This window comes from Priapulus caudatus, unplaced genomic scaffold, assembly GCF_000485595.1.
Source record: "Priapulus caudatus unplaced genomic scaffold, Priapulus_caudatus-5.0.1 Scaffold538, whole genome shotgun sequence".
In the NCBI taxonomy this organism is placed as follows: Eukaryota; Metazoa; Priapulida; class Priapulimorpha; order Priapulimorphida; family Priapulidae; genus Priapulus; species Priapulus caudatus.
This window is the reverse complement of record NW_014577599.1, coordinates 26,869-37,670: the sequence shown is the minus strand read 5'-3', so window position 1 is coordinate 37,670 and position 10,802 is coordinate 26,869. Positions and strand designations below refer to the sequence as shown.

Genomic DNA, 10,802 nt, shown 5'->3' with positions numbered 1-10,802 from the left:
GGATGGGATGGCATGGGATGGCATGGCATGGCATGAGATACGATGAGATGGCATGGGATGGCATGGCATGGGATGGCATGGCATGGCATGGCATGGGATGGCATGGCATGGCATGGGATGCGATGAGATGGGATGGGATGGGATGGGATGGGATGGGATGGGATATGATGGGATGGGATTGGATGGGATGGCATGGGATGGCATGGCATGGCATGAGATACGATGAGATGGGATGGGATGGCATGGCATGGGATGGCATGGCATGGCATGGCATGGGATGGCATGGCATGGCATGGGATGCGATGAGATGGGATGGGATGGGATGGGATGGGATGGGATATGGGATGGAATGGGATGGAATGGGATATGGGATGGGATGGGATACGATGCGATGAGATGAGATGGGATGGGATGGCATGGAATGGGATGGATGCATGCATGCATGCATGGATAGTTAGATTTTTTTGGGTATTTTCCTTTCCACCAAGCGGTCACCAACTGAGTAACGCCACTGATTTCCCCGGGCAACGCCGGGTATCCCGCTAGTACATTATATAACCTGTACACTTACAAATTCGTGAGGTGGTTGATTCCGGCAAAGGCACGTGGTTCTAACACCTCCAGGTCGCCGTTGTGTTTCAGGCTGAGCGTATGCACCGATGCTCCTTCAAAGGCGCTGTTTCTCACCCGCCGTATCAAGTTGTAGTCTAGTCGGCTGCATAGACAACGCATGTGTCAGCGCGCAATATAAAATTTAGGATTTCCAACACTCCGCGTGTAAAACGTGAGAAATCAGATATTTACTTCCGCCATTTGTTCGACATTCAGCACGTTGCGTTGCGTTATACATGATAATATATAATATATGTGAGAAAGAATACATGATGTATGATGATACATAAGGCATAACACATAATACATGAGACATAATACACTGTAGATAGTAATATAATAACAGTAATACATGTACACTTAGAACGGTTCAAACAATGATGTCTAATCCTTATTATTAACTAAAAGCGATGACCTAACTGTGACCGTCATCGTTAATAATAAAAGTAAAAAAAAAATTCCACTTTTTTACAAAATGTAACTTTTTATGGTTAAATTGCTGCATTATACTTTTTATTTTACTATATTGTTCGATGCAAACATACACTCGTGACTCATACATAGCTCATAGCAAGCAATTAATGTCAGGATCATAATATAAAATCGTCCAGGTTTTTTAACTAGTTGAGAAACAATCTATCAGGTAGGAATTTGACGATACATTTAGTCCCGTAAGTACTTACTTTTAATGTAAAAAATGGCAACAATTTTCTTTTTAAATATACACCAGATAATTCGTGACGTAGTCAATTTAACGTTCGAAGTCGCACATAGACTGGCATTATTTTCCTGTCTATATATAGAAGTTCGTTTAGGCGGCAAACCTTTTAGCTTTTTATCTCCCGATAAAGCACGCGAACAATGTCACAGATGGGCCATGCTCTTCCACACGCGGTGGGAGCTAGACCCGGTAAATATAGAGTCTAGTGATAATAGAGGATCTGACCGAGACTTGGCGTTTCTTAATGGCATCACATGCAGTCTGATAAAGGTAGCTAGTATAGGCCCCATCAGCGCTGTACATAAACCGCGACATGACACTAATATCAAACGTCAACTGCAGCGCCAGTGACAGGCATTATTTGACATACGCCTCCAGATATAGACAACGTGGAGAAGCAATAATCAATATTATGATTTTACGCGTGAATGTTAACACTGTTAACGCTTTCTGTATACTCTTAGAAGCGGGTAAGGAGGGTGGGTCCATCCCCAGTTTCTCATGTAAAAATTACAAGCTATTTCCCAGTTTTTGATTGACTTCCTTTTCACGAATCACGTAAGATTCTTATGGTATTTCGCGGTTACCAAATAATTAACCTCGTCCAATCCTGCGTCTCAAAAATAACCACTCTCCCCCTCATATTGGAACAACGAGAGCAAGACGCCTCGTGTGTATATCTCATTATTATTATTATTAGGGATTACTCGAGAGTTGCGTTATTGGACACTATAATAATATGTTACGATCGCAGCACGCTAGTACGCTAGTAGATGTCTGTATTCTGACTCACACAGAGCAAAAAAAGCTAATTTCGCGGCGTTATTCCAACTTCGCGGCAATGCACGGACGCACACGTAAACGCCCCCCCCCCACACACACAGACTTACACATGCGCACGGACACACACACTCGCAAACACGCACGATATGCGCATGCCCGCACACACGCACGCAGGCACGCACACTTGTCTGCAGGCACGCACACGTGACCACAGAGAAACGCAAACGCATGTGCGGGAGCCGCAATGCGATCGTTTCCACCTCAAAATGTACGACTCTCTTAGGGATTATTTACTCTAGGTTCTAGGATTATTTTCAGTTAATTTAGGTTAAAATTACGCTACATAAAAGGCTTCATGGTTCAATCACCATTAGAAATATGTTTTAAAACTAACGACTGCAGTTTGATTACAACGACGGTAGCGCCACTCAAAGCGTACGATCTGAAAAGTTGCGCAAAACGACTTTTCAGCCAAGGGCTACAGACCGAGGGTGTTTGTTATTTATTAATTTAAAAGCGAAAGGATTGTAATATCTTATAAACGGCATATAGTTTCAGTTATATTATCGATAAATTTGTCCTAAAATGAACATCGTTCGGTTAAATAGCATTTAGGTATAAATATAATAGCACTTTTGTGATTAGCCCTCGGTCTGTAACGTGCAAAATAAATGATCAAATGCGCAACTTTTTCAGGGTGGCAGCACGGTTGCGGGTGTCAATGGCGCCGTTCAAATTTCGTAGCGTTGATGTATAATTAATTATAACAATTAAATTAGGTATCTGGTAACAAGTACGTGTGGGTATAGACGATTTGTTATACAGTAAGTACCGTTGTATGCAGTGAAATCCTAGAGTCTAGTATCCCTTTAAGGTAATTATAATGTTACACCTACACGACATGGGCGATAAATATATGTGAGGGTTATATGACGTTTCAGTATGTAGAAACGGGGAACAGAAGAAAATTAAGGCATGCAGGCGTGCGGACGGACGAACGGACGGACGGGCAGACAGCCAGACAGACAGACAGGACAGACAGACAAACTGACAGACAAACTGACAGACAAACAGGCAGGCGTGAGGAAACAAAATTTAATATGGATACTTACAGGTCACTGCTTCTGATACCGCTAAACGCATGCGACTTGATCTCGTGAATACGGTTGCTTTCCAGGTCTCTTGAAACGTAAAACAACACACTTAATACTAATAATATTCGTGTGTGTTTACTATAAGAACCAACTCTCGGGTGGCTGGATCTGTACTAGCAATATTTGACTGAAACGTGCTCGGGCGATTACAAAGTCACAAACACACACGCACACAGACGCACGCATGCACACACGCACACACGCACACCCACACACACACACACACACACTGAGCACATCTACAATACATACACACACACACCACACACACCACACACACCACAACACACACACACACACACTCACACACACAACATCACACCAAACAAACAAACAAACAAACACCCACGCACGCACGCACCACGCGCACACTCATGCACATACGCGTGCGCGCACTCACATACTCAGAGTTATACTGACGTGCATATATATATAATTACGTACGAAATTATGCGCGAACAAACATGAGAGCGCGCACACACACACACGCGCGAATGCAGACGTACGCATGGACGCCCCCATATATGCCAACACTATATACGCATATACACACACTCGCACACGCTCATGTACATGCACGCGCACACACACACGCGCACGCACACACACACACACCACACACAACACACACACACACACACACACACACATGCACACACACACATACGTACACACGCACATACGCACATACGCACGAACGCGCGCACACACACATACGCATGCACCATAGAACTAGAATAGAAGTTCTTCACACGCGCGTTCTTCAAGTGCGTTCCGCACGCATACACACAGACACACACACACACACACACACACACACACACACACACACACACACACACACATGCACGCACACGTATACGCACATACCGCGCCCCTGCAACATGCAGTCATACTAAAACATACTTACATGCGTGGCACATGGTCACTCGTTCTTTCGGCAGAACTGAATGAACTGAAGTCCGGCACCTCTTCCAACCCACATCTCTTGACGACTCTTGTGCAGAGAAAATATACAATCAACCAACTACGGCTAGGGTGTGGAAGCGAAGCTCGCAATAATAACTAGCAACATAACAAAAGTGCTTAGAGTTGTCGGGTGTATTCTTACTTTCAATCGCAGAGCTATAGCTGCAGATGTGCTCTGCTAGATAGTTACGGCTAATCACGACCACCTCTTGAGAAAGTCAAAGCTGGTTTAAGAGCGATTGGCAGTTTTTTCAATGTTATCGTGTGTGTTTCGTTCGGGTCCTAAGTACGCTTTAAAACACAAGAGTAAATCCTTCCTCACAGTTCTACCATCGAATGACGCGTTCCCTAGACGGGTTTTCAATTCTCGGTCCGTGACAATCGAGAGTATACGCGTAGGGCCGCACAGCGCAAATAAATGCGTTTAGTAGTTTCGTGACAGACACGTGTGATACAGCCTCTGTGGATAACTCTCCGTGTGCGAGAGTGGACCGGCCTACATGGTTGCCAGCAATTGCAATATTTACCCCGCTTACCATGAAATGTTCATGTTTTACAGAGACAACGTACAAGTCACATTGCAAACATTGCGTGCATATATATATATATATATATATGTATATATATATATAAATAATATATAATAATATAGCTATTACCTTAGCTGTACTGAAGAAATATATAAAAACTAATTTGTTTTTAACTCATTGCGTTCAGCTTGTAATTTGTTCTGTTCAACCATGGAAATGTTTTAAGAGTACCATCCTTGCCTGTCTGGATCGTCTAGCTGACTCTAGCACATTGATGACTATGTCGTGTCATTCAGAGTATGTTAGTGTTGGTGTAATAGAATGTTGGTGTGTGAGTCCGCAGCAGTAGCGTGCGCGCAACAACACAGCCTATATATATTAAGACCTTTCACATTACTAAAGAAGTCATGTGAAACCAGCTATTCCGAGGATAATGAGTTAGCTTAATAAGATATATTAATTAGCTTAAGTGTATTCCTTCAGCATGCATAGACGAGCTTAGAATACATCACCGAGTTTTATCCACTTTAAACGCGGAGAAAAAAAGGAGAGAAAAAATGCTATAGAATCCTTCTCACCTATCGGCCATGCTTCGCAGACAAAGGTCCATAGTATATACAATGCGGTAACAACCATATTCGCGAAAAACTATATGAGAAATCAGAAAGGTCTATTTCTATGGGTGTTCGTTCAGCTTAGCTGTTAACACTTTTGACAATTGTTCCGTGCTCGTTTCCGTTATATAGCGAATACAAATACGGCCCACGCGTCCTCGTATTCCGCGAGGAAATGGCGGTCGAGTTTCATCATGTTATTAGGCGAACACATTAGAGGAATCACATTATCATCATCTAAGGATCCCATTGGAAGGATACATAACGACGACGCATCCTGACCTTTTTCATAGCACAAGCTCGGGAACGTAACTCAGGGCCCTAGGCTGAGCAATTTCCTAGGCGGGAGGGCAGTGGCGGATCCAGGATTTCAAGGAGGGGTGAGAAACAGGTGTGGGGGTCTGTGGGTCCTCCCACAGAAAATTTTGAAAATGTAGATCGCAGGAGATGGTATTTGAGGCACTTTTGAGTACATGTACAGCCTTCATTCTGACTACGACAATTCTCTTTTAGTAGAACAATTTATTTGTTTAATTTTGCTCCAAAATCTAGGGAGGCAGCTTCCCGTTCCCCCCCCCCTCCCTGGCTACGGCGTCGTTTCAATAATGAAATGATGGTAAATAAACACGAAATGTATTTATTACCAATTAAAGTCTTAATGTTTCTCTGCTCTCTTTCGCCTATTATTACCGATAATTTGATTTTACCTGAGTTTAATCGTGCTGCATCGTAGCAATCACGATGCAGTTATCTGCAGTCGACCTGATGCGGAGGTGGGTTTACGTATCATCTCGTTACGTACTCGGCACACCTCGTCCTATTCGGTATGTAGATGTAGATGTAGATGTAGATGTAGATGTAGATGTAGATGTAGATGTAGATGTAGATGTAGATGTAGATGTAGATGTAGATGTAGATGTTGTAGATGTAGATGTAGATGTAGATGTAGATGTAGATGTAGATGTAGATGTAGATGTAGGTGTTGATGTAAATGTAGATGTAGATGTCGATGTAGCTGTAGGTGTAGATGTAGGTGTTGATGTAAATGTAGATGTAGATGTCGATGTAGCTGTAGGTGTAGATGTAGATATAGATATGATATGTAAATACAGAATCGATCGAGGTTTGCCGAGTAATCGATTTGGTGGAATATGGATAGGGGAGACCGGGGACAATTGTAACACTTTTTTCCAAATCTGACATAACAACTTCATTATAGTTAAATACTTACTTCAAGGTATATGAAATTAAAGATGCATATCTTGGCTTGAAATATGACTAGGTTTGGGTTAAGTAAAACAAGTTATTTTGAAGCCATTATCATTTCAAAACTGGAAGTCAAGTGTTACAATTGCCCCACAACACGGGGCAATTATAACACACCAATGGGGCAATTGTAACACATACAATTGTACCAACAAATCATATCCCTCAGAAAGATTTTTTATATTTTTTATAAAGGTGACACGTTGGACAGATTTTCAACAATTAAACAGCAATTTATAGAACTACAATAAAATAATTTTAATAAAAACTATGACGAATGCTTGACTCATTTACATATGAATAAAATATATAAATAATCTACTTATTGCCTTGTGAACAATACATATTTACAGACCCATTAATTCAAAGTTATGTAGTTTTCATGTCTGAGCTTATAGATAGGCTACTTTTTTGCCTTATAAACAAAACACATACTTTTTATAGATGCCAAGGGGCAATTGTAACACGTTGTTACATTTGCCCCCGAGGAGACGGCCATAATTTGGGGGCTGTTTTTGTATCTTAGCATTAGTATTCGTCAATAAAACTTTTACCAAATACAGGCCTAAAAACCTATTTTTTTATGATATACAAATGATAGTGATAGCTCAAGTACATATTTGTCCAGAAAAAAACATTAGGTAATTCGAGATTTTACTATACCTGCTAAAAAAACGATGTTTTGGCTGTCAAATGTTTCTCGATGCGTAAACCTGCCTACCCTCAGGACAGCATGTGGGGCAATGAAATGTGCATGCGCTGTGAAGAGCGTATACATATAGCACGCTTCTACTAGGAATGAGGGCCTCTGTTACATTTGCCCCGTGTACAATTGTTCCCGGTCTCCCCTACTATCACGCGCTAGCTCATATCATCGTTACAAGATACTCACAGCTCCATAAGTAGTGGAAAAAAGGGAAGAACGCCCGGACCTATCCTTTTTAAGGCAAGACATTGCTGAATCCTCCTGAAAGTAAGAAATCCGGTTATCGCTGGAATGAATTAACGGGATGTTCTACTTAGTAAGACCTAACACGTACGTGTGGCTGAATGCTTGGGTGACTACCGGGCAACGCGGTACATAGCCACCCGACTGGTCTGACAGATAGATTAGAATGTCGGAGAATACGCAAAAAAGCACGCTTTCATTGTCACCGTGTAACAGTAAGAAAGATGAAGTGTTTCCCGAGCAGTTGAACGGGGTTAACGAGCAGAATAGTAATAAATAGTTAATCTATATTATAAGAGAGAGGCCGATTTTCTGACGCAGTAATCTTCGCCGCGGTGAGCATCAAGCCCACGCCACCGATCTCAGTGTATAGCCCGTGTGTCGGACACCAACATAGGCCTATCCATATTTGTTAAATCCACCCATATTTGTAGATATAATGACGATAAATACGTGCGATAATTTTAGCAGTGGGGTGATGTCAGAAAAGTAGAACAGCCGAATTCCCGCGAATGTAGCCATCTAGCCGACAAAAGCCAAAACTTTGTTAATACCAGGCTAAACTGTGCCAAATTTATACATTTTTATTATTATTATGCACTCAGTTGTCAGTTGAGTCTCAAAAGCAGCACAACACACACTTTTAGTGGTTCATTTTCGTTTATTTGTATTTTTTAAATTGTAATTTGTCTGTGTATACATTCGGATATAATGTATAACATGGTATATAGAATTAAGTTTGCTATTCATCTTTTTGATAATGTCATCTCTGGTGACTTCACTGGTGCAGATCTCTGCCAAATTAACCAACTAATTTGGTTAAAATGAGGTGATATCCATACGTTTAGAGAAATATTTACTTTTTAATATCTGCTCATTATTTTACGATGAAAGTGACCCTGAACTGATATCGTGCATTATTGACGGGTTCAGTTTGTTGACATATGTATTTAGTTTAGTTCAGTTTTTATGTATTATTTTGATGTAAAGCGAATCCCAATAATAAGAGAGACACGTGACAAATGTCACAAATTGTGTATTTAAAAGGCGAGACGAGGCTTGCAAAGCCAGAGAGGCATATTCATAATAACTTGTCGCAATTTCATAACAATGTTGTTTATCCAGAAGCTTTGACTACACAGAATCATACAATCGTTCGAACTGTTTTTGTCAGAATATTTCTTACTGTTTGTTTCTCTGTTACGAATCTATCCTTAGAATTAAGTAAAAAAAAAGTTATAAAAAGGTAAACCGAGCCACCCGCTACCCTAGAGTGTCGGCTGAGAATTAGCCTTGCGTGTATACCATGCTGATGGGAGGGTGATTACTGTCTTCTATCCATCCCGGAATTTCTACCCGTAGATTGAGTCCGTGTGGCTGGATAGTGTTTAGATTGTGAATCCAGTACGTTTCTCTTTCGTTTCTGATGGGGATCGTATGGGTGAGGGGGTGAAAATATTTTAGAATTAAGTATATGTGGCTGAATATGCTCTTAAATTTTTTCCTAAGCGTTTTTCCCCGAGCAACGCCGGGTACCAGGTTAGTAATAAATAATAGCATTGTGGGAGCTGCTGGCTGCTGGTGGCACGATACTCTTGAAGTCTAAAGCGCCAGGTCGATGTTATAGCACCTGGCCGTGTAAATAGCGACAACGGTCTAACTCCCGACATTATACTACAGACGCAGTAACAGAATAAAGCCACGACAATTGTACACAGCACACACAAGCGGGTGAAATATCGGTGAGACATGGAACTAACACCGCCTGAATCGGTAACCTGTGCGGTAAATGGTGACGGGCAAGGTTTTTTGAGGTGAGTGAAACGTATTATCCTTACAGTATCTGAAGCGTCAGTAGAGGCGAAAACGTTCCGGGGGCGATTCGCGTCAACTTGCTGCATCTTTCGATAACACTGCAAAAGATGAATTAATCGGATGACAAACATGTTGCGTCTTTTCAATCCTAATATTAAACCCGTTCGTCGGTCACCGACACGAATTATCGGCACTATGGCAGCCTAAGATGTGCTACGCTGCATTGGTTATAAAACCTCGGAAATGAAGCTACGCGCACGTGGAAATTGTCGTGCCCGAACACACGACTCAGGACCGAACGCGTGCTTCACAATTTTATCGTTGCAATCACCATCGCGTTGTAAAACACAGTGACACTGCAGCAGAGGTGAATAAAACGTAATTGCCCTGCGGTTAACCGTCAATTGACACTGGTAGCTTTGCGTGTGTATAAGTTAACTGCACGCGTAAATGCGTGTCTTTGTAGCGATTTTTCGCCGAGAGGGAACAGAACACATACGCGGAATATCAATCATTTCATCATTTCCAGCGCGTGCAGTTCTGCCCGAGATCGTCCATACTCAAGCTTGTCTCTGTTCGGTTGCAAAATGTAATCAACTTAACTATACTGTCGCCCTCGGCATCCGACATTCAGAATAAAAATGCTTTTAGTTAGTCTTTTCAGTTTCAAATAACAAGTCAAATATGTTATTTCGCTTATGACGCCAGGCACGTGATCAGCTACAGCCAGCAGCGACGCAGCTCGGCCGTACAAAACGTAGTGTGAGTATATTTATATTATAAATGCGTAGCAATTTAATTCGCAGAAAATGCACGCAAGCAACGCAATATGCGCGCAATCTCGCGACAAAGTAAACAAATGAGACAGACATACTCACAGTGCGCGAAGACTTATGTAGTTGTCAAATGTTCCCGGTGTCAGTTCCTCGAGGTCGCAGTCCGTGATCGTCCTGCAATAGATGGTAAATCAAAATGCATCACACGAATTACTGCCGATATTCAGATAAGATCATAATAGCGAATATATCAGAATAAGAAATATAACAACCTATATTGAAGCTGTATGTAAAGACATATATCTATGTAATGAAGTTCGTTTCAAATTTCCTATAGAGTATAAAGGCATTTGCGAGCAACAAAATGTTAAAGGTATTTAAAAATGAATTTCCGCTCTCTTTATGTATTGCTCTCGTACGCTATCTCCCGTTCTCTACCTCCCTCTCTCGATTAATATTGTCTCTGTTTGCAGACTGGTAATATCGCAAGGTCACTCTTGTTATATTGAGTTTCATCGTCTGTGAAAATTTAATATGATGCTGGCAACTTTCTGTAACAAATAACATTAATGCCATTAGTTGCCTCCATCGCTCCCATATATTAATATATATA

General features: G+C 41.5%; 1 protein-coding gene across 1 annotated transcript in view; it reads right to left on the bottom strand.

Annotated features, from left to right (window-relative positions):
* LOC106811433 (lutropin-choriogonadotropic hormone receptor-like) overlaps positions 1-10,802 on the bottom strand; it is a 45,001-nt gene that overhangs the window by 15,872 nt on the left and 18,327 nt on the right. Inside the window, exons 2-7 of the mRNA XM_014815046.1 lie at positions 10,292-10,363; positions 9,437-9,511; positions 7,542-7,616; positions 4,181-4,267; positions 3,229-3,297; positions 572-715 (exon numbers count right to left, since the gene is read on the bottom strand). Of these exons, the coding sequence (XP_014670532.1) occupies positions 572-715; positions 3,229-3,297; positions 4,181-4,267; positions 7,542-7,616; positions 9,437-9,511; positions 10,292-10,363 (522 nt within the window). The remainder of the gene's footprint in view (positions 1-571; positions 716-3,228; positions 3,298-4,180; positions 4,268-7,541; positions 7,617-9,436; positions 9,512-10,291; positions 10,364-10,802) is intronic.